General features: G+C 42.7%; 1 protein-coding gene across 2 annotated transcripts; it reads left to right on the top strand.

Moving 5' to 3' along the window:
• The first annotated feature begins 634 nt into the window (after positions 1-634).
• igf2bp3 (insulin-like growth factor 2 mRNA binding protein 3) lies at positions 635-23,190 on the top strand. 2 transcript variants are annotated; one of them, XM_034705771.1, is made up of 15 exons: positions 635-1,437; positions 2,359-2,419; positions 8,034-8,082; positions 12,077-12,128; positions 12,396-12,459; positions 13,337-13,615; positions 15,222-15,356; positions 15,787-15,909; positions 16,085-16,220; positions 17,561-17,692; positions 18,651-18,770; positions 18,922-18,996; positions 19,241-19,372; positions 19,484-19,597; positions 20,216-23,190. In XM_034705771.1, exons 1-15 carry the CDS (start codon positions 1,263-1,265, stop codon positions 20,315-20,317), a joined length of 1,749 nt encoding a protein of 582 aa, XP_034561662.1. In that variant the 5' UTR covers positions 635-1,262; the 3' UTR covers positions 20,318-23,190. The 2 variants fall into 2 exon arrangements, with proteins under 2 accessions (XP_034561662.1, XP_034561661.1); XM_034705770.1 differs by having other exon boundaries at positions 638-1,437; positions 18,648-18,770.
• The last annotated feature ends 519 nt before the right edge of the window (positions 23,191-23,709 follow it).

Raw genomic sequence — 23,709 nt, 5'->3', positions numbered from 1 at the left:
GGCACCTTAGTGTAGGAGACCCCTCCCTCTTAAAGTAAATGGAAGTCCATGCCAGAGGTATAGCAGGGAGAAATCGCCATGTGCATGCGGACCGCATGGTCGGGGGTTTCTCGCTTTCGGCCTTTTAGTTGGAACAAACAAGTGGCAAAGCCGCACTCATCTGACCCAAACACACCCCTGAAAGCCATTTTGTGTGACCACGGGCAAGTCGGGCCTGTTGTTGGACTTTGAGTTGTGGATCAGGGAGGGCATGGCTCCACACTAGCTGGAGAAGATGGATGCCGTTATGTGGATTGTAGTACGTGTCATTCCCACATTGCGCGAGGGCCCACTGAGCGACACAGTGCCCTCCCAAGTCAACATTTTCAAACATAAATATGTCCAGTATACAATTTAACAATATAGTGCAACATCATTTATGATGTGCCCCACCCCCTTTTCCTCCTCGTGTGTCATCAGCGCAGCGCACTTAACACAGCCGTGCGCACAAGCCCCCGCAATATCAGCGTCTCCCTGTTATGGGCGTGCGTGAGTGCACTACCGCTTACTACCTGAACTGACCAATGAGAATCCTTTGCAGAGAAAAGCACACGAATGTGATTCTAGTAAAGATACACTGGGTTCTCACGGAATCCCTTTACGCACATAGCTCGCCAGGTTTTTTCCCAACACCAATCCACTCTTCCCCCTTTTCTCCACTCCCCTCTGCTGTCCCCACCCCAGATTCCCGTGCAATTTTCCCCAATCCCAAACACTTAATTGAGCAATTGGGATTCCTCACGTGTGGGCTGATTTGTAGTTTGAACACGTGGCTCATTCAAAAAAGCCGGAATAGCGGAGGATTTTTTTTCTCCCCCCTTCTTCTTCTTCTTCTTCTTCTTCTTCTTCTTATTCTAGGCTCTAGACTTAGAGGCGGGCGCCAGCCTTACCGTGTGTGACATTCTCTGTCTCTTTGCCAAGGGGTTTGGAGGAAGACACAAAGTAGTTTCTCCTCCTTTTCACCCAGCCCGCCATCGTTTGGAGACACCAGATTAATAATTGAGCATTTATTTATTGCGCGATAGAGACAGAGGGGCGAGGGAGAGCGAACGCACTGTGAGGCTGCCAGTTTAAATCTATCTGTGGCTTGAACGACCGGGAAGCACGCCACAGCCACTCCGTAGTAGTAAAGGCGATTTAGGCTACTCCAAACACTGCACGTCCGAGAGTGCAAATAACTATCTCTCCCTCAGCGTAAAGATTGTCCCTTTTCGGCGCACAACATGAATAAGCTATACATTGGCAACGTGGACGTCGAGGTGATCGAGGAGGAGTTAGAAACTATCTTTGTGCAGTGGAAGATTCCGTATACTGGTCCATTTCTTGTCAAAACTGGCTATGCGTTTGTGGATTGCCCGGACGAGAAGTCTGCAATGAAGGCCATCGATGTTCTTTCAGGTGGGTACAAAAAAGTGGCATTTGGAAAAACGCACGAACTGCTGCAATTGTGTGGAGATTGCCGTTACTTGGGTCCTGTAGGGTGGGGGTGTATCCAAGCGTTTCTTTCTCTCACACAACCTTTACTTGGCCTTTTGACACCGTGGGCTCAGGCAAATAGCTGCCCTTAGTTTGAGTGAAATTGTGCTCTTGTAATTTTACTAGAGTGTGTCTTGATAAAATGGTAAACACAGTCACGAGGAAGAGAATACTAAGGTTTCCCCATTGCAGGTTGTGTGCCGTTAACTGTGGGGCGACTATGCAGCGGGCTGTGAACGCCGTGAAGTGAACCTTTTTGTGGGCTTTATCACACAGCACTTTGGCACAACAGGAGCAGAGGCTGTACAGTGTTGCTTGCTTTTTCTCGCCTTAGTTTGAACTTGCTCTCTCGTCCAGGTTTCAAACTACAGGCCTTCTGCTGTGACCACAACTCGTAACATTATGAAGCCATTTCGCCCATGCTGACACACCAGGTGGTTTAATTGTGCTGGTCAAATGTAGGCCAACTAACAGAGCCTTACGACCATTTGCTGTTTTGTGTTATTCACTAAGTCTCGTGGTTTGTTTTTAAATTGAAGTAAAGCCTGTCCATGAAGACCACGTAACAATTTAGCTTAAGTGTTGTTATTTTACGTATTGGGCTAAAACGTAGCCTGTTTGTGTCCTCGTGTTGTTAGATGCTCACACACTTAAAGCAATGCGTATTCCTAACATCACAATGTTAAAACATCTAGGGCTTCCAAGTGTAGGCAAATTTGACCACATTACATACAATGAGAAGTAAACCCTAAGCTAAATTACACTTCCTTAAAGGCAGAAAGTGAGGCAGTCTAATGGGTTAGTGAAATTAACAGCTGTATTTTTTTTAATTCTTTTTTTTAGGTAAAGTTGAACTTCATGGGAAAGTTCTCGAAGTGGAGCACTCGGTCCCTAAACGTCAAAGGTAGGTTGAGTTAAATTTTATAGTGCCCTGTTCAACTCTTGGGAGCTTCAGATAAATATTAAATTATTTTCTGCAAGATATTTTTTCCTTCAAGTCACATTCGGCCTACATATGTTGCTGTTGAACACTGATAATTCAGTTGTGTGAGAGTTTTTCTTTTAGTTATAGTGTCTTTTTTCTGAATGCTCTGGGGTCAAATAAAAGGGGCGTATGGTTGTGTACTCCCTCCTCTCACCACGACTGTGGGGTGCTCCTAAAACCGTCGTGCACATGCCTGTATCTTGTCGCCCCATCCCCTACTATTTCATGTATACGTTTTGTACTTGACCTTATGTGAGCTCAAACCTCAGGACGATAAGTAAGAGGCTGGGTGCGAATGCTGAAATGTGTGCAGAGTATGTGCAGGCGTAAAGGCCTTGTGGAGTCGTCCATTTGAGATGGATCTGCCTGTCATTCTCCCTGCCTGCCCTACGCTTCCGCCCTTCTCTGCACATTGTACTGCTGTTGTATGAGATGGACTCCCAAACGCGACTGGAATGGGAGGTTTGGGGCTCAAGTCACAGAAAACCTGAACTCTTAAGTCAACCCCGTAAACACACCGAGCTATTGTGTTTCACTTTATGATTTACGTCAAGTGTAGCAAAACTATGTTTTTTAAGTCCACGTATCGTAAATTGGGCTGAGGACGTATATTTCTGGAGCTTTTTGGTATTGTGGCGTATTTTTTTTATTGTTGACGCATTTCCCTTTTTATAAATCATTTTCGTAAATTAAATCAAAATGGCTCTCGCTTTGTAATTGGTAGAATGGTTTATTTGTGGTATTAGAGGTATGGGGTTGTCTTTTAAAGTTAGATACAATTATAAACTGATTTACGTATAGTAAAAACTGCCATTTCAAATATCGAGGGGGAATGTGTGGGCTTCAAATTTATTTCACGTGTCTTACACTGATTTTAAGGAAGAGCTGAAATATGTGACTTAAGTAAAGCAGGACATTTTAGATAGTATTCTTCACGTGCTTTCTACCTGAAGGTCATTCCGACTTCCCCTGCTAGCTTTTTGGCTGTTTGTTTGAAATTGCTGTTTAAATAATTAAACCTGATGAGCTACTTGAGGAATTTTGCGTGAAATCTTGACGCCTTCCTCCATATTTTCCTGATCACGAAAAGCTGGTGACGTTGCTGTGTGTTACTGAAGCTCGCTGTGTGGCTATGGCTGCACCAGAGTCGAGTTTCAGCCACACTTCAAAAAAAGTAAAACGTGCCCTGCTTGTACAACATGGAACATAGTAATAGTGAATGGGAACAGTATTCCGAGTAGACTATATACTAAACACACACACACTCGCACACTGGGGCTCCTATTTGCATTCCAACCTGCAAATATCAACTGGGGGCTGGGCCAATCACTGTGGCTTAACCTTTGAACCCCCCAGGAAGGGGAAGTGCTGTAGCACACAGAGATCGAGGTGGGGTAGCTTCAGTTTTGGGACTCATAAAGATGGAATTGCTTGAGATGATGGGCTATTGTGTTTGGTGCTTTGCTCTGGCAAAATGCATCTTGATGTACATTCTTCCTGAATTTGACTTGATTGAGGCCCAAAGCCCACTAGAATTATCTCCTGTGTATTGTGCAAAACATCTGCTAAATTCTGTGGTAACTCCTAAACAATGAAAAATATGAATTAACAGCAAAGAATAGCAAAAGAAGTTAATTGATAAATCAGGTCAGTAGATGCAATTATCTTCATAGCTGTTAAATCTTTCAGCCATATTATGGCCATTTGACTTCTGATACTGTTATGTGCTTGGCTTTTTTTTTTTTTTTTAAGCTGGCATTTAAAGAACACACCCTACCGTTATTGACAATGTCTTGTACTTTAAATTACTGTCTTCTCAGTATAGAATAAATGAGACCATAAGAAAAAATAGCATCCACTGGAACCTTACAGGTCTATTTACTTAAAAAAAAAATCCATTTCCCCAATTTTACTGGATTATTTTAAATGGCATTTTTTTACGCATCCAAATTTGAAAAAAGTAGCTGCATAAAATATTGTTTTGCTATCAGTCCCTTGACTAAGAGTTTCCATATTTATCTAAATATTTTTTTAAATTTTATGAATTTTTTAAATTATAAGTTAGTCTCAGAAGTGCCAGTATTGCATGGGCTCTGACTGGACTTCTTGTCCTCTCTTGTTGGGTAAAATAAACAATGTGAATGTAGCTTGCCCTTCTCTCTTCAATATACTCACTAACTCGTATGAACGTAAAGAAAAATAAAAGGCATGGCTATAGAAAGGGTGGCCTCAAGCGTGTGTGAGTGTGTGTGAGTGTGTGTGAGTGTGTGTGAGTGAGTGTGTGTGAGTGTGTGTGAGTGTGTGTGTGTGTGTGTGTGTGTGTGTGTGTGTGTGTGTGTGTGTATGAACACTAGAGCAATATGGAAATGGATGTTGAACATGTGTATGCACCTTTGATTTCTCTTTCAACATTTATAGCGTAGCAGTTGTTTTTAAGTTAGTTTTGTAAAGTCACAGCAATCTTTATTTTTTTTAAAGCAAGCATTGAAGGGAATATTCTAAATTTGTGGCGATGGTGTAGATCTTACTGAGGCTGTATGAAGAAGTGGCTCCTTGCTCATATTTCAAGAATTCTGGGTCATGGGGTCATCGTGGGGCCCCACCTGCAAAAATCTGAGATTTGGGACGAAGACTTGGGGTGCCACGGAAATTATGAATGTGGCCCCTTGTTTTACTTGGACTGCAGGCACAGGTTCCTTAGCTCTCCCTCCTACCAGGCTCAAATCAGTGTCATTGTGTTTTTGGCTTACTCTTATGTACATATTTGATTTATTTTCTATGAGGTGGTGAAAAAGAAACACGTGTCATCTGTGCAGAAGTTGAGTCATTTCAAACTGTTGACATTCAGCACATTGGAATTCTCCGAGGGGAATTCAACCAATCCACCCAAACTTGTTGAACGGAGCTCATTGGTTGCATTAAAGGCCTGTGAGAGGGCAGCGGAAACCAGACTGTGTGGAGGTCAGTCATTCAGAACCTCTGCATGCTGAATAGTCAATGGCTGTGGATGGATGGGCGTTGAGCACAGATCTGGAGTGTCCCACACTGTCCCTGCTGGTGCTGACGTAGAGTGCAAAAGCAAAGGTTGAAGACAAATGGAGTTGAATTCAGGTGTGGGTTAGTCTTGAGCTTATCTTGTGAGTTCCTCTGTGTTGTGTGTTTTGATGGTGTGTACGTTTGCGTATCCGTCTACACACTCACTCGTGTCCTCATGGTGGGGACCCATAGGTGTCAGCTAAGCGTCGTAGACGGGGGCGAAACATGTAGAATGTTTGGTCCTTTTTAAAAGTAAATAAGGAGCAGGGTCTCCTCCTGGCCATCACATGACGAGCCAACCCCAGTCACTCTTGGCCCTCCCCTCCTTCCCTCCCCCCTCCCACTTTTAACCCCCGCTCTACATGTTCCTGTCAGTGGACTTGTCCGTGTCCATGGTAACAGAGCCCCACCCCCACAGGGCAGAGAGGGCCCTTGTTACCCTTGCCTGAAACAGGGCTAGCCCCCCACCCCCGCCCCCAACCTCACATACACACCACACCCCTCTCGCACCACCCCCCTTCCCCAAATCAAAGGCTGGGACTGGGGAATGTATACCACCCCCAACCCCCACCCGCCCCACACCCTGGCTGACTTCTTCTGTGTGTGGAGCTATAGGTTAATCCGACTGGAAGTGCTCGGTGCATTTGCACATTTCGCATGGCGTTCCCACCGCAATGCAGAGCATACAGAATGTGAGGGGAGGGGGGCGCAGGATCAGCCAGGAATGGCACAGTGGGCCGGAAAGGGCTGGAATTCCTCTTGGAAGTTATTTGGGAATTTTCTTTACAATTTGCCATTTAGAATAAAGTAGTTCCCTAAAGTCCCAAATTAAATACGTCGTTGAGCTTCTCTTAGCTTGATTATGGTCGCCCTGGCTAAGCTGAGGAATCTCAGCTACTGCAACAGACCTTGTTGCATGTGATCAGTGTGTTTTGAAGATGTTCTTATATGTGATTTTTATTTTCTGAATGACCTTTTTCTGTAACACTTTTTTTTATTGTTACATTTGAGTTCATGGTGTAAATAGTTTATAAATGCTGCACATTGTAAGGTGTTATCTTCTACACAGCAGATTACAAAACAACCATTACAAGTGGAGCAAGTAGATGAGCTGCATTTTTAGACATCATTTAACAGCTCAGTGAAGCCTGAGGGAAAGAACAAGAGACGTGTGGAGTGTTAGCTGTGTAAGTTTTTACACACAAGACACAATTGTGTCCTCAAACTATGGGACATAAATGAGCAGCATGTATATATCAAGTAGGGTGAGTGAGAGGCTGGTGTGGAAATGGGTTGGGGTCAGAGTTTGTGATTTCACACTGTGTGTGTTCACGCTTGACTTCTCTCTCTTGACCGTATGTACATTTTGTTCCTTTAGGATTGTGTGTGTATGTGTCAGCGTGCAGGGGGACTTTGGAGTGTCCTGCACCCTTCTCACATTTTTACACAACATCCACATGCAGGCGGACACTTGTGAAACTCTGTGACTCATTGATCCACAAGTTCCATTGTCTGCATGACCTCCACACACAGCCAGTATACTCATACGCATTCATAACATGCTGCTGTACACAAACTTCGTAAATGGGGGAGCTTCAAGCTAAAAAGGATGAATTGGGGATGTTTGTCCTGCTTGTTTCTAGCACAGCAGTGCCATTGTGGCTGCTGGTCTCCACTTGCTTCTGCTGAGCGCACACACTCTACAAACGGGCATGCAATTTGGGTTCTTCCTATGTATTGTGGCACTACCACTACTGGAGATTCCCGTTGGCTTCTTTTTTGCACCTGCACACCCCTCCGCCCCTCCTGTCACTCATTTTTGATTCAACAGCCGAACGCTCATGCTTAAGTGTCTCTATTGGTTGAACCTTGCAGTGCTTGTAACTCATGACGCAATGCCACAGGGCACATCCTTGACTTAAAGTGTGTAGCCGAAACATTCTGATACAGCATATCTTGCCTCTTTCAGCCGTCTTCCCCCACTCTCCTCTCGTAGGACTCCCCTCTCTATCCTGTTTCCTGCTTATCTTGTTCCTCTAACCCTGTGTGACACACTCGGTGATTTGGGATGAAGGGCGTGGTGCATTTTAGCTTAATTTCAATGTTGAGCATCCTCACCTCAATTTAGGCCACCCAGCGGTGATTCTAAATCGCCCCTCTGCCTGCTTTTTCTCCATCACTTCCTCCCTTGCTTTACCCAGGGTGCCTTGGTACACCTGCTGGGCTGGGAATGGAATTAAAGCAGAAGTCATATCTGCAGCTTCTCCACCCTGCTCTGTTTCACTCAAAAGGCGGAGAGAAGAAAGACCTGCTGTTTTTCTTTTTTTTGTTCATTTTAATAAGACACCTTTTGCAGTCATTTGTATCATTGTGCTTATTGTCAGCTACTAATTCTCTATTCTCCCCCTCTTCTCTTCCATCTACCTCCATCAATTCCTTTTTCTCCCCCTCCTCCCTTGTCCATCCCCCACCTCCTCCTCCCTTGTTCTCCCTCCAGGAGCTGTAAGCTGCAGATCAGGAACATCCCGCCTCACATGCAGTGGGAGGTGAGTGCTAACAGGCTTCTGAATGCTTCCAGGGCGGGGCACCATCGGGCAGCCCAACTGGGCTCTCGATTAGTGGCCACTGGAGTCACCTTTGCTTCCTTTTTGGGTTTAAGCCGAGTTTGATGATGTATTTAATAAAGGCAGCAGATGAGGCAGGTGTAACGCAACAACCGTTGGGTGGAACTGTGATTGGTAGACCAGAACTGATTACAAATACAAGTTGGAAAAGCTATTAAGAAGATTGTACAGTATTATTATAAATTCTAGTCACTCAATAGACAAGGGTCTCTAGTGAAATGAGAGGTCCACACAGAGGAGACTTCACCCAGTCACCTCATATTAAAGTAATGTTGCTTTAACTTGGAATGAGCCTTTTGTATCTACTGAAGAGCAGGGTCCCTTCAATGGAGGCTGCCATCATCCACCGCCATGTTTCTACCATAGCACAGAATGGACAAACTAGCAACGTGCATTTTTTTATTTAGCGAGTGGCTGTGCAAGATTCACTGGTCGGGAGATTATGTTGTTTTGTACAAACAAATGTGTGCTGATAGGTGTTTTTAAAGTATAAGCTTGATACACGTTAAATCCTACTTATCCATCACAAGGAGCTTCTTTCCTCAAAGGCCACTGTCGCGTCACCAACTGGAGGGGTGAGCAAGGGAGCGTTCAGTCGATAATCTGACCGCTAGTTGTTGCTATATATTCCCATTTCTTCACACTGTACCTTTTAAACAGTTGCATGATCTTTGTCGCATTTAGTTGCTACACATGTCGGCTACTATGAAGTCTGTTTTCTAACCATACAACCCTTGCTGTTGAGTTGATTTGAATTGATTCTAGAGGTGCATAGGATCTGATGTGGGGGAAAGTGACGGAATTGTTCTGTCAGGGTGTCTTTCAGCACAGACCCCTACGAGCTGGGTTGAGCACGAATGCCTTTTTTATATATACAGTATGTTTTGTGCTTAAAGCTCCTGTTACATTTGAGGGCAAAATCAACTAAACATATTGTTGAGTTGTGAAACATTCATGAGACGAGGTTTGGCATGGCCCCTTGGCTGGCCAGAGTGCGCACATCTTATTGGGTTTATATATCATATTCTTTTTTTTTCCTAGACTAGAAATGTATTTGAGTGAAGTGCTCTGTGATGCTGATGCAGTTTTGCTTTCATTTGTAGAAGGAGGGTTGTTTGTGAATTGATTGAGGATGCTTATGTGTCGGTGTGTCCTTAACATGTACTGGATCGGGAAAAAAATTGACGCACGTACGATATTTCATAAAATCCAGTCAGCAATGACAGGGCCATGCTAGATGAGCTGACAGTCACACACTTAAAATTAAGAGTCTAAAAGATGTTAATTGAAAGTCAGTCTTTGTGTCTTGAGTAACACATAGATGCATTGTTTTTCTGTTATTATTTAAAAGTATGACATTCATAAATGTCAAAAAACACTTCAGTTCATAGCTCTATACTCTTGACACTAATGGTACAACTCAAACTCTACCAAACTACGTAAACAATCCAGTGATGGCACAGAGTGAACTTTGAAGAAAACTACCATTTTTAGCGTGTTTATTATAATAAAGGTATCATGTTTAGAGAGAAAATTATTTCTAGAGTTAAAAATTCCCTCATTTGACTCTGTTATAATCCTCTTGAAAATGGTGCTTACAAACAACCATGGTGTAATTTTATATTTCTTGAATTAGTATAATTCATAATGGATTAATAGGAAGTGTTTTTTTTGGTGTGTTCTAGGTAAAAAAAAAAAAAAATACACCTATACATTTTACTTGACTTATTCTATGGAAACCCTTTTTAAAGTGATCATTCGTAACTGTCTGAGCTACATAAGATTACCTCGTATGAGTTCACTGGATGGTGGAGGGTGTCCGTAGAGGATTTAAGCAGAGTTTACGCTGTAAAAACTGACGCTCAAGGTCGGTGTTAAAGTCAGATTCAATCCACTTGTTTTGATTTTTTTTCCAGAAAGGGTTAAAGGGCAAAAATATGTCACGTAAAAATGAAAAATATCAATAGAACTGGTGAGCTGTAACGTGGTCAGATTTCAAGGCCACTGCCTGATTAGAGAAAAAAAGTGTTGAGCAACAGTCGTGTGTGTGTGTGTGTGGGTTTGTGCGTGTGTGTGTGTGTGTGTGTGTGTGTGTGTGTGTGTGTGTGTGTGTGTGTGTGCGTATGCGTGTTCCTTCCATGTCTTTTTTTTTTCCTTCTCTGATAAGAGTTCAATTTAAAACTCCTTTGTATTCAGTGTCAGCTAAACATTCTTCTGATTTTCTGATCTGCTTGGCTCTTTTATTTCTGCATACTTTTACAAATTTCACTGAACCTTTTTATCAGAACTAATTTGTGTCAGGCTTCATATCCCACTGTTAACCTCCGTGTGGGATCTTATGTGCCATGAACGCAGCTTTATGTGACTTTTTTTTTTTTTTCCTCCTCTGCAGAGGTTTGGCTTACCTAGTGTGTGCATGCAGTGTTTCGGTTGAATTTTCTGCTCCATAAAGAGCATTGAGGCCAAATGGGAATTTTCTTCTTGAATTACAAACAATTGTTTGGTCTTGTCTTGAATTGGGAGTCTTTAGATTTCATCATGATTCACTCACTGGTGATCAAATGGCTACGGTCAGGCTCAGTGTTTTGTAATGGTGGGCTCGTTTTGCCTACGCATGTCCCTCAACTGCAGCTTTAGATCCACCCATGTTCGTAGCATGTAGCGAGCGAGCTGTTTGCCTTTTCAAAAAGGTGACATGGAGGTTTCTGTCCCTCAGGAGGGGGGAGGGGTTGGAGGAATGCAGGAATAGAAAAGAAAAGGCTCTTTTGATGCAAAGGCCTTGTATGTATCTTATCAGGTAGATAAGACAATGGGTCAGAGTGTGTGAAGCCCTGCAGCGAGAGAATACTGGCGAGAGTAGTGGTGTGTTCATAAGCTGTAGTGGGTGGGTGGGCCTGGATGGTTTCCCCTTCCCCTCCATGTGCGCCGATTCACAGAATGTGTAGCATGAACTCGCACCCCTCCCCCAGCCCCTGCTTCCTGCTGGAATGTACCCCACCCTTTCCTGAATGGCCTGGATTCCCATTGGCCAGGCACAGTGGATGGACAGGCAGAGAATCCAGCAAGCAGCCGGCAACTCTAAGCTTGAGGAAACTCATAACGTTACTGGAGCAGCCAATGATGGGGAGGAGGTGGCAGGGAGGCGGGAGGTTGCTTGCTCGGTTGGTTGGTGGGTTGGTGGAGTGGGGGGGGGGCAGGGACGCTGTCTTGTTGGCCAGAAAGTGGGGTTGAGCTCTTGGGGGTGTGGCCTTGCGTTGGAATGAGCATGGTCGGATGTCTTAGCTTAGCTTAGAACCCTCGCTCCCCCTCTCGCCCACAGTTGATCACATCTATGAATTGAAATCCTCTGGTTTCCAGATTAGGGCTGTTGTCCAGCGTTGCGTGGACTTTTTATTTGGATGAATTTCCTATTTAAAAAAAAAACAAACACTTTATTGCTCTCTTAATTTTCATGTGTATAATTCAACATTTTGGGAATTTTTATTTATCTTATTTTTCAGCATGTCAAGAAAGCCTAAGAAGTGAAAGCAAAAAGCCCTGGACGTGTTTCCCTGAATGATTAAATTCCTGCCTTTCAATGACTAGTGCTTTGATGATAAATGTAATGTTTCTTAGAAAGGATTATTTTTTCATCACTACACACGTTCTGTTCAAAAACAGATTTTTTTAAAACTATCACAGCACCCAGAGCTGCATGTAGGTTCCCATAGGAGAGAGTTGTAATTTGAGATAGAAAGCCTTTTACAAGAAGGCAGCCAATTTCTCCACGTACTTCAACATTGAACTCTGGGGTTCAGATTTAATGGACTGTGTCCTTGCAGTGAGCAGAGCTGGTTCCCACAGATGAGCTCCTGCTCACTAACAGGTTCTGGTCAAAGTCTTTCATAATCATGCTTTTTCTTTTCTTTTCTCGCAGGTTTTGGATGGTATGCTTGCTACGTATGGTGCAGTAGAGAGCTGTGAACAAGGTAAATAAAATTCCTTGTCTGTAGCAATTTTTCCATTTAATGACTCCACCACCTCGCCACAACACTTTTATAAAGCATTAATATTTTTTTTTTTGCAACATATTTTATCAGCACAGTAGTATCTGTTTTTTTAAATAAATATATCATTGCAAAATTAATGAAGCACATAATTTAATTGTTCACTTTTGAAAAAGTAGCCCATAGTTGTAAATTGTGTCACTGTCACTAAACATGTGTGAATTGACTGTGCTGTGTGATCTCCCGCAGTAAACACTGACACAGAGACTGCAGTAGTCAATGTTCGATATGCAACCAAGGACCAGGCCAGGCTGTGAGTACACACACACACACACACACACACACACACACACACACACACACACACACACACACACACACACACACACACACACACACACACATATGCAGTGTGTTCACAGCATATACTCCCGCTTATCTGTCTTCATGTCTTTGATATGTATCTGCTGTATTTTTTTCACTTTACCCAGCATCCTCCACTGGAAATGACACCAACTTACTCTGTCTAGTGTTCTTACACTGCACCTGATTTCCTCCTTCCAAAAAACAGTCCAGTTTATTTCACATGCAATGATGATGGGGAGGAGGGGGAACTGTGTGTGTGTGTGTGTGTGCGTGTGCGTGTGTGTGTGTGTGTGTGCGTGTGTGTATGTTTGTTGGAGAGGGAGGGGGTTAAATTAGCCATCTGGTGCCCCCTGGTGTAGATGAATCTTACTGCAGTGTTGCTCACTGCATGGGTGGTTGTAGTAGTCTCCAGGCATGATTGATTGTTTCAGTGCAAATCTAAATCCTGGTGCTGACAAAGCAGACAGGTATCAAGTGTGGATGCTCTTGAGGGTGGAGGGAATTTCTATTTAGCTCATGACAAGTGATGTTTGAAGCACTGCCTCTCTGCCTTGTTGAGCTTGAGCATCACCCCATACCCCTTGTGGTCTTCATTATGGCTGGTGACTGTACACATTTGGACATCATCCTCTTAACTTTGTAAAAATGTCCCTGCTCCTTGGATATCCCCACTGATAAAGAGATTAGACTGAAGCCAAACCCAAACCTTGATAGTCATTGTCATGAAATTATTTTATCCTTCACTCCATACCTTCTCATGTTCCTAAATCACCCATTCAGAGGCAATCAGGAGTTTTAAAAAATGTTTCTTTTTTTCTCCTCAGGGCGATGGAGAAGCTGAATGGATCTATGATGGAAAACTATGCCTTGAAAGTATCTTATATCCCAGATGAGACTGCAGCCCAAGAGGGTCCTTCAGCAGGAGGCAGGAGAGGCTTTAACGCCCGTGGAACCCCTCGTTCTGGCTCTCCTGGTCTGGGCGCCAGGCCCAAAGTGCAGTCAGACATCCCGCTGCGCATCCTGGTTCCCACACAATTTGTCGGGGCAATTATCGGCAAGGAGGGCACTACGATCCGTGACATCACCAAACAGACCCACTCAAAGTACGTAAGCAGAGGTCAGATTTATGCTGAACACTGCAATGTGCTGTATCCTTTGTTTTCTCTGTACTGTTGACTTCTATCCTGCCCTTCCTTTTAAGGTAAAGGTACTCATTGGTAATAAAGAAGCAGCATGAAAAACAGCCTTGCATGTTGAAATTCATGAGTGTTGGAAAGCTTAACACAGATGGGGAAAAACATATTTCAAGCATGACCACTCTAGAAAGGCTTTGTATTGACGAAAAAAAAATCTAACTTAGAAATGAGTGCAAACCAGTCCTGCTGATGTAATTACCGAAGCCAATAATGAGCATTCCTCATATGTATATTAATAATATGATCAGAAAGCTCATATGCCAGCAGTCAGTAAAACCTGAAGTGTATTATCTTCCTTCACAGAAAAAAAAATCAGAAATGTAGATGAGCTCTCAGTTTCTTAAAATCCAGTGTATGGTCTCTATCACGTAGAACCAATTCAATTAGTATGATACAGTTGGATCCCATCAGCCATTACACTTTGGAGGAAACAATTCTCCTCCTGGTGCCTTGCCTTCAATGTAAACTGCATGCCAGATCTTTTGATTTCTCCCCACAGACCCTGAAATTCAATTATTGAGCCACTCTTGGGGGGGAAAAAAAAGTGATCCAGAAACAATTGTTTTGCCATATGTAAGGGATAATGTGTGGTTAGCTGGTTGTTATGCAAAATAAAATCCTGACAGGGTGAGACAAGATTATTTATGCAGCAAAGAAATTGTCTCAGTTTTCAGGATCGGTGCAACCATATTTATTCCAGCCAACTGAAGGGTCAGAGTAACATTAAAACATACTTTTTAATTAATGGGGAATTTTTTACTTTAGGCTTTTTTTGTTGGTATTCATAACCGATGCAGTAAACAACAGCAGCACCTGTTTAAGGTCCCCTTACTGTTTCTGCAAAAGCCCCACACCGTGTCGTGGTTTGTGGTTCTTCCTGTCTGTTTTCTTCAGTTTGATCAATGTCTCCTTCACTCAGCTCCTGCTGTGTTTAAACATCTGTTGCTGTCTCTTGACTTCTCTCATCTTCTGTCTCTGCTGGTGATATTAAAAATTCTACTGAAGCAATCGGAAATGACGTTTTTTCAGATTGTCAACAGAAAGTGGTTAACTCCTCCTGAGATTGATTTTATGCTTGTGATAAGCTTGTCCAAAGTGTTGCCTTCTGCTATTCATAACTAATAACTGTTGTCTGTTTTTTTTTGACCAATCAGAATCAAGTATGTAACACTGCCACATGATAAGTAAGAAAGCCAGGAAAAAATGTCTTTTTTTAGTGGATCCATTGAAATGGTGACATCCCATCAGCTCCATTGTTTAATACTCCAAAACACATTTTTATTCTCAATCTGAAGTTATTTGACATTTATTTGTATGTATTGTATTTTTTGTAGGTAACACATTTTGTAATTATTCCCTAATTCTTGTCATACATTGCTTTTTCATGTTCCCCATCTCATTTTTATTGCTTGTTCCCTGTCTTTATGCCTTATGTCTTATGAGAAAACCTCACGCCACTTTGAAATGTCTTGTAACCAGAGGATGCCATTAATTTGCCTTCCCTTCACTCCAGGATTGACATCCATAGGAAAGAGAATGCAGGTGCAGCGGAGAAGCCAATCACAATTCACTCCACCCCTGAAGGCTGTTCGAGCGCTTGTTCTGCTATCATGGAGATCATGGCAAAGGAGGCCATTGACACAAAGTTGTGAGTTTGGGTGCCTTAAAAATAAAATGAAAGCAAGAGAGAATGTTTCCTTTGGTTTAACTGGACCTTAAATCTGATGTGGTAACTAACTGGTGAAACACCAGAAGTGGACATTTGTTTCAAATATAAACTCTTGATTCAGTTAGGGATTTAATTCAATTGTTAAAGTCATGTAATGTTCCTATCTGCTTCTTATTATAACCTCTTAATGTTTTCAACTCTTTACAAATTCAGTCCAAGAATAATTCCAGATGGAAGGAATGCTGTGAACACAACTGTCTTATTAGAAAAGATGATTTAAGATAAATGCTCATGTCTCCTTTGTGAGGCAAGTGGAAAGAAAAGATATTAAACAATAGAAGACAAGGTTGTACTCGAATGTTGAGTTACTGTTGAGCATTTCACTAACCATCAGCTCTGTCTCGTTCAGTACTGAGGAGATCCCGCTGAAGATACTTGCACACAACAACTTTGTAGGAAGATTAATTGGGAAAGAAGGACGCAACCTGAAGAAAATCGAGCAGGATACGGGCTGCAAGATCACAATCTCATCGTAAGACTTCTCCCACTGACACTGCTCTGTTCGTAGTCCCTGCAGCTCATTCACAAAAGTGCTGCCTGCTACCAATGCATATTTAATGTTATTGTATTTGCTTTGTTGTCAGAATTTATACTCTAACAACTGTTCTCATGTATCACTTCTTTTTATTTCATATTATGCTGCGTAGCCTGCAGGAACTGACTCTGTACAACCCAGAGCGGACCATCACAGTGAAGGGCCCCATCGAGGCATGCGCAAAAGCCGAGGAGGAGGTGATGAAGAAGATCAGGGAATCCTATGATAGTGACATGGCTGCTATGAATGTAAGTATACGCTGCAAAAAGGAAACACAACTCTGTTGCATGATTGTGAAAAACTTAAGTTGGGATGAATTCATAGCCCTGAAAGAGGGAGACAGTTTGCTGTGTGGAAAACTACTTTGACAAAGTGTGTAGAAAACATGAAACCAGAAAACAGAAACTGTATTCAGGAAGAGAATCAGATAAAGTGGATACACACAACAGAAATCTGGGAACAAATCTGTCAGAAGAACTTTTATACCCTGAATCGCTGTTATATAAGCACCCACAATCTGACAAACTTGAGAACCAGGGGCTTCTGGGTGATTTGGTTGTTCTTAATCTGCAGAAGAACAAGGCTGTTCTGAGGTGAAAATTGACATGCTGGAGGATCTTTAAAGACCTACAATATTTCATTAATTGTTGGAATAATTCTCACCTTTACTGCTTCAAACAGAAAGGATTAGAATGGTGTTTATTCCGGTCTTAAAAGTTGGACATTGATTAAAAATGTTCACATAAAATGTCCATGATAAAGAATGAAATCTGAGTGAGGCTCACATTTAAAACAATTGTTACTGCTCAGGTTTTAAAACACACCTGCTCACATCAGGCAGTTCTTTTCAAGGTTTTCTGCTTTATTGCTTGATTTTCTTTTCAATTTGTCTTACTGTCTGGAGTCCAGATTTGACTGTTGATATAGTTTGATGCAGCTTTGAACCAAAGATACAAAGAACAAGAACGGTTAGGGAATGTCAGATGGAAAATGTAGCGCAATAAGCACTATCTGTGCTGTAAAATGTACAGATGGAAACGGTCTAGGCATTTCTTTTTGAGGTAAAACTGTTTGGGTCAGAGAGTTTGTGCTGAAATGTGTCTCTTTTGCTGATGTAAAGGTTGATATGAAGTATTAGGCCAGGGATACGCAATGCAAATTGAAGCCAACCTTATATGGATCAACTGATTCTGAAGACTATCCGATCGCATGTCGTTTGCCACATATTGTACATATGGCAAAGGGTTGATCACAGCCTCATAAGCTGGAATTTCGGTTGGCTGACAGCGTACAGTTGCACAGTCACAAGACATTTCCCCAACTTCAAGTTGTTGTTTTTCCTGACTGCACCTGCACAAGATGGTAGACTGTCTAAAGCCCTGTGGCAACATACCACATGATGTGGACACCTGGAATACACCGATGTACACATATCAGGCATATGAACACACTTCTGCCACAAATTCTACTTTTCCATTTTAGTTTTTGTTCACACTTCTAAAAGTGGTAAGACTTTGCTTGACGAGAACAAGCACACACGTCTTGTAATTTATATTGTGTTAATACAAATGTTCTCCTTCCTCTGCAGCTCCAGTCTAACCTGATTCCAGGTTTGAATCTGAACGCTCTGGGTTTATTCCCCGGTGGAGGACCAGGCATGGGTCCCTCCATGTCCAGCGTCCCACCTCCTGGAGCCCACGGTGGATGCCCGTCATATGGAGTAAGTCTCCTTGTCACATGCAGCTCTTCATTGTTCCCCATACACGACCAATGCAAACCAAGGAGTAGCTGTTTTTCATTAACGTCTTGATACTTTGAACAATCCTGGGTCCGGCTAGAAAATAAGCTGATTTCTAGTCTTTAGCAACTCAGTTTGATGTTTCTTTTTCCCTGTAGTGCAGTCCTTATGGGGGTGAGGGGCCATTTTGGGCTTCTATGCTGTCGGCGAGCAGCCCGCCCCCTGCTGTAAGTCACCCGTCCCAAAGTGCTTTGCACGGCTTGTGGCTGCTCGCTGCGGGATTAGGGGGCAGGGTTTGCTACATGAAAGTTGTCTTTCTGGCTGCCCCTTCATCTGTGACCTTTCGAGGCCCTAATATGTGTGCAGTTTAAAGTCGGATGCATGGGAAGACAAAAGACCTGTAGGGCAACAATGGCTTTGTTTTTAGATCGGCTTCACCAGATGTTTCACAGTTACGCTTGTGCCAAATATGTCACATTAGCATTTTTCATCAAGGTGAATGTTTCTGTAACGGCGAGTAATACATCCTCAGCGCTGAAAGGCCTTCTCCAGATTCAGCAGCTGCCAAAGCAAGTTGTTAGTGTGCCCTCAGCTGACTCATTGATTGGATTATTGGGCTCCATCCAAAACCAACAGTGCTACTTGTTGTTCCTCTTTGACTATGCAACAGCCTCCCTGACTGAGCTCAAGTCAATCACACACTCTAAAAACAAGTGTGCGTGGAAAGATGTGTGTTTCTGTTACTGTGGAACAGGTATGTGTCTTCTAACCAGCTGATTCCAGCTAAAGGGCATGAGCTGTAACATAGCTTCAAGGTCTAAATCGCCTTAGCTAGATCCACTGTTTCTGCTTCTCCCCATCCATGGTTGGAGTTCAACGAGCTGTGCTTTATGATCCCTCAATCACAATAGTTGTAACATTGTTTTTTTCACCCCAGCAGGGACAACCAGAGTCGGAGACGGTGCACCTCTTCATCCCTGCACTCGCAGTGGGAGCAATCATCGGAAAACAGGGTCAACATATCAAGCAGCTGTCACACTTTGCCGGAGCCTCAATCAAAGTGAGTGACGGACAGAAGGCAAATTTCTGTATCTCACTGATAACATTTACCCCAACTGTCTACCTGCATTAATTTTGATTGATAGTAATTGGAAGCATAAATGAGGTTTTGTTGCTTTTGTTTTTAATGCTTGCCGTCTGCCGTCCGTCAGATTGCCCCAGCAGAAGGAATGGATGCCAAACAGAGGATGGTCATCATTGTTGGACCGCCAGAGGCTCAGTTTAAGGTGTTGTACCTCATTACAGCCACATAAACACATAAAGACATTGTCGGTAGAAATAAAAGACAGAGCCACATAGTAAAATTTGATGATTGCAGCTGTTAACCAGCTCTTTTTTTCTTTTTATTAGTGTATTTGTGACTCTTTACAGCCAGTACAGAAATGTGTTTTTCTTTGGCTTCTTTACCAAATAAAATCATTTCCCATTTCCTCAGTGCAGCATGAGTAATATGTACTTGTCCGGCTGTAGGCTCAGTGTCGCCTCTTTGGCAAGCTGAAGGAGGAGAACTTCTTTGGACCCAAGGAGGAGGTGAAACTGGAGGCACACATCAAGGTCCCCTCCTTTGCTGCTGGACGGGTCATTGGGAAAGGAGGAAAAACGGTAATAGAGGACATGAATTCTTAATACGTGCTCATACATTTTTCTCCATCCAAGTATGAAAATCATTGTGATAATTAATCTTTAAATGTTGGTTCTGTTTTGTGCCTGCAGGTAAACGAGTTGCAGAACCTGACCTGTGCAGAGGTGGTAGTACCCAGGGACCAGACGCCCGATGAGAACGACCAGGTTATAGTGAAAATCAGCGGTCACTTCTTTGCATGCCAGGTGGGTTTTCATGAAGTAAGGCATTACCTCAGGTAGATGTACTGTAGGTCTGGTGTCTCATCACCCAGAGCCATATGACACTTTCTTTTTTAACCCTTTAGACCCAACAGAGGTTAGAGCAGTTTGTTTGGATTGGGTCAATAAAAGCAAATTTAAATGAAGGTTTCCAGTGAAGGGAAGCATCATTCTGTCACAAAAACTGAAAGAAATCAGTTTATAAAAGATAAATCCAGTTTTATTTTGACACTAAACAGGCATCTGAAGCTGTATACATGGAATTTGAGTCCATCACTGAAACACCAGACAGTTTAAAACTGTAATTGTCATCTTTGTCAATGTTTTCAAACTTAGTGATTCTAGTGTCATTCAGCTGATTTTTTTCTTTCCAAATCAGTGGTCAGACCAAGACAGAGTTTATGACTGAAGCTGCATCTCTTGCAATAGTCAATTCTTCATAGCAACAGTCTGCTATCAAACAGCAGGCCCTAGAGCGCTGCCACTGACCAATCAGGGACAGGAATTCAACACAGCTGTAGACTGAAATATATGAGAGCAGTCTATGATGTAGAGGTGTCAGGCTTCCTAAGTTTGAGATTCTGTTTCTCCTGTATGTTCCAGCTGGCCCAGAGGAAGATTCAGGAGATCCTGGCACAGGTGAGGAGACAACAGCAGGTCAAGCCTGCACCTGGAGCCCAACCTCCAGTGCCCCGCAGGAAGTGAAGATCCAGCAGACCTGGAGGAACGGTGACTGAATCTGCCAGAAGACTTGTCAGATGGACTGATGCAGCAGAGTCCAGGGGGAGAAGGAGACGACAAGGGGTCGTAACACACATCTCAGGGGTCAAAGGTTATCAGAACCTAACCAAACACCCGCCCCTTTTTTGTCTTGCTTGGAGAACTTTCAAGTGTGGCTATAAAGAGACCCCACGCCTCTGAACCTCCACCTCACCTCACCTCTCTGCATCTCTGTGAGAATGTACTTCTGAGGGCTACCAACAACGTCACCCGCTCTCACACGTACACACCCCTCGACCGCTCTCCTCCCCCCTCCCCCACGGGTGTGTTGAATTTATATTTTGTCCTATTTTTACACTAGAAACACAAAGAAGAAATAAGGATCCCCCCTCCTATCACCTCCTCGGTGTGGTACTTCAAACCTGACAAGATGTTTGGTTGACTTCAGATTTAGTTGAAACTTTTTTTTTTTAGTGTTTAATTGGTTGATGAAGCTTTCTCATGAGTTTTTTCTGTGGAAAGGAAAAGGCATTGCTATTGAGGTCCTGTTTGGACCAACAGAGAGGTTTATTTTGGGGGAGGGTTGGCTCAGATTGGGTGGGCCATGTTTAGGGGAAAGATTCTTGTTTCAGGACAGGACCCCTGAAAGGGTGGATTATATTGGGCGTCCTGCCCTTGTAATGATAGTGGCATTTTATAAATTTGGATGCATTTTATAGATAGACCTATATACATAGATGAATATATATTTAGAGGTGAGGGCAGCGCCATGACTGACACTTAGGGAAACAGTGCCGAACTGCTGCTGCCCAGGAAAACCAATTTAATATGCATTTTACTTAACTACCTCAGGATCTAGTACCTCAGAAGAGAAAAGAAAATGATTATATATATATGAAAAAATGTTCCTTTCTTTTTTATTTTGCTTTTGTGGTATTTTGTATACTTTATAAAGCTGATAGTCTTTGAACATTTTTATTTTTTTAAGAAAATTTAAAATTTGGTCAGCTGCCAACTGACCTTGCCTTCAACTCTGGTGCTTTAGGTGGCATTGTTCATGTGTATGTGTGACTTAAGATGACCCTGTACATAAAGTCTGTTTGTACATAGCAGCCCCGAAGCACGAGTTGGCGCCCCCTCAGCTGGCGGCTGACAGGAGTATCGAGAGAAAATCGCCTCAGTTTTTCCCCTGAGGGTCCACCATCTTCTGAATAGAAAAACTACAAAACAACTAAGACATGCAAATAATGCCAACAGTACATAACTGCAGCAATGCCATTTAGTTTTGGGATTGACATTATTATTGGTAATGGTACTTTAATTTGTCAGAAATAGATCCTTTTTGCCTTCCTGTGAGGGCTGTGGTCAGGGCAGTATGGACTGTAACGCTCCTTCAGAGCGTCTGTTTTCTGTCTGTTCTGTTCTCAAACCATCTGTCACCTTCTTTTACGATGGCCTCCAACAAGGTCCCAGCCCGAGCAGGTTTTATTTTCATCGAGCAAGCTTTGTCAGCTCAGAGTGGCCCTTGTAGCCAGGCCATCAGAGTCAATGTTACCGTCGTTCACTGCATGGTGAGGGTAGGGGGAGTCACACTGATAGACGCATAAGTGTTTTGTTTTTTGCGCTATAGGAAACAATGATTTAAACATTCTCTGTATCCCACAAATGTAACTCTTAGTTGAAACAGGGAAAACGAGCCAGAAAAGGCCCACAAATACTGACTGAACTCTCACTGGGGGTAAGAAAAAAGGAAAGGAATCCAAAACTTAATAAATATACGATTTATTTCATTTTGTCTCTTCATGCCGAATGTAAATATGTTGATTGTGGTAAAAGTGCTCGAGTGTATCCATGCTTCCACAGTAGAACGCCGTCTACCTCAGCTGAGGGGGTGGGGGGTTGTTGTGGCACTAGGCACCCACCCCACCCTGCCCCCACTGAGCGCCAGCGCGCACTGATACCTCAGCCCCCCTCCCCTCCCTTTCCCAACACTTCTTTCTACATGGGCGTGCCATCCTGACACCGCGCTTAACTGAGGGGCCCAAGTGATACTTAAAATTATCCCTGACACCTCCTGCTTTCCCGCCAAACTGCCCCCCTCCCCATCTCACCCCTCTCCCCTCCTCTGCAGTTTGTTTTGATCTACCTCTTTAGACATGTATTTGAAGTAGAGGCATTCTTCTATTTGTTAGGATTTAGCCCCCCCACCCCTCCTTTTTGCCCCCCATGCTTTCCCAGATAAAAATGAAAATTAAACTAAAATCATGTACTATTTAGAATTGAGAGAAAAATTGAAAAGTGATCAAAAATATTTTCTTTGCCAGTGTTTATATATACTCTTTTTGGCTTAATTGAAATCCTCAAACGATGGTTCTTTCTTTCTGATTTCTAATTTTTTGGTGGTGTGGCTTACATGTATTTGAACTTTTGCTTGGGTTTTTTGTGAAAAAAAGGTCAAATCACGTGTTTGATTTTGCATTCAATAGTTAAATGAGAAAATACTTTTCTTTTCTTAAAAAAAGGGCCTGTCTCTTTTTTGTTTCTGATTTGTAAGACTTCAAAATAGATAACAAGTCCTGTCTTTTTTCCCTTTTTGTCTTTCACTGATGCTACACTCACTCGCTGATTTGGTAGCTGTTTTTCTTCTGTTAGCATTTCTTGGCTGTGTAACGTGAAACATCCTCTTGGTATGAGACAGATTTGAGGGACTGGGTCTCTGAGTTTTTTTGGAAAAGTGATCTAACTTCAGCATGATATTCCCTCCTCCCCCTCTCTGCAACCATGCTTGTGCCCCATCACCTCCCCTTCACACACAGCTCCACTTGTCAAATGCCTCTGAATAAAAAAAAATAATCAAATTTTGTCGTGTGACTGTTTGTGTTGTGTGTGGGTATATCTGTATGCCACGTTCACATGATTATCATGTTTAATCTGTGACCAGATGCTGTCCTTTTTATAAAAGGGAATTCTTTAGAACCAAAAAAGAACATTAAACCATTTAAATGTTGCTTTTCTGTTAGAGAAATACTGTGGTGAAGACTGATTTTTTTTTTTTTTTTGTTATTAAAAATTGCTGGAAGACGTACCTTGATTTCACATGGTTGGCAATTTGTTGTTCTGGATTATTTGCAGTGTATTCAGTGTAAAGGTAGCAAACAGCCACTTCTTGAAAGCTCTGTTGGAAGTGCAAGACTTCAAAGACAGCTGTCCATGGTTTGATTGCCATCTACATCAGGTTTACTTTGTATTATAATCATTATTTTAGTAAATTTGAGATGCTCTTCCAGCATCTTAATTATGGCATTGGTAGTGAAAAAGGAACACGGACAATACACCTGAAAATCAGGGGTTTGTTCAATGTCAACACACTAAAACAC

The sequence above is a fragment of the Notolabrus celidotus genome, chromosome 16 (assembly GCF_009762535.1).
Source record: "Notolabrus celidotus isolate fNotCel1 chromosome 16, fNotCel1.pri, whole genome shotgun sequence".
Lineage (NCBI taxonomy): Eukaryota > Metazoa > Chordata > Actinopteri > Labriformes > Labridae > Notolabrus > Notolabrus celidotus.
Note: the sequence above shows the minus strand (reverse complement) of the source record. Positions and strands in the feature narration are given on the sequence as shown.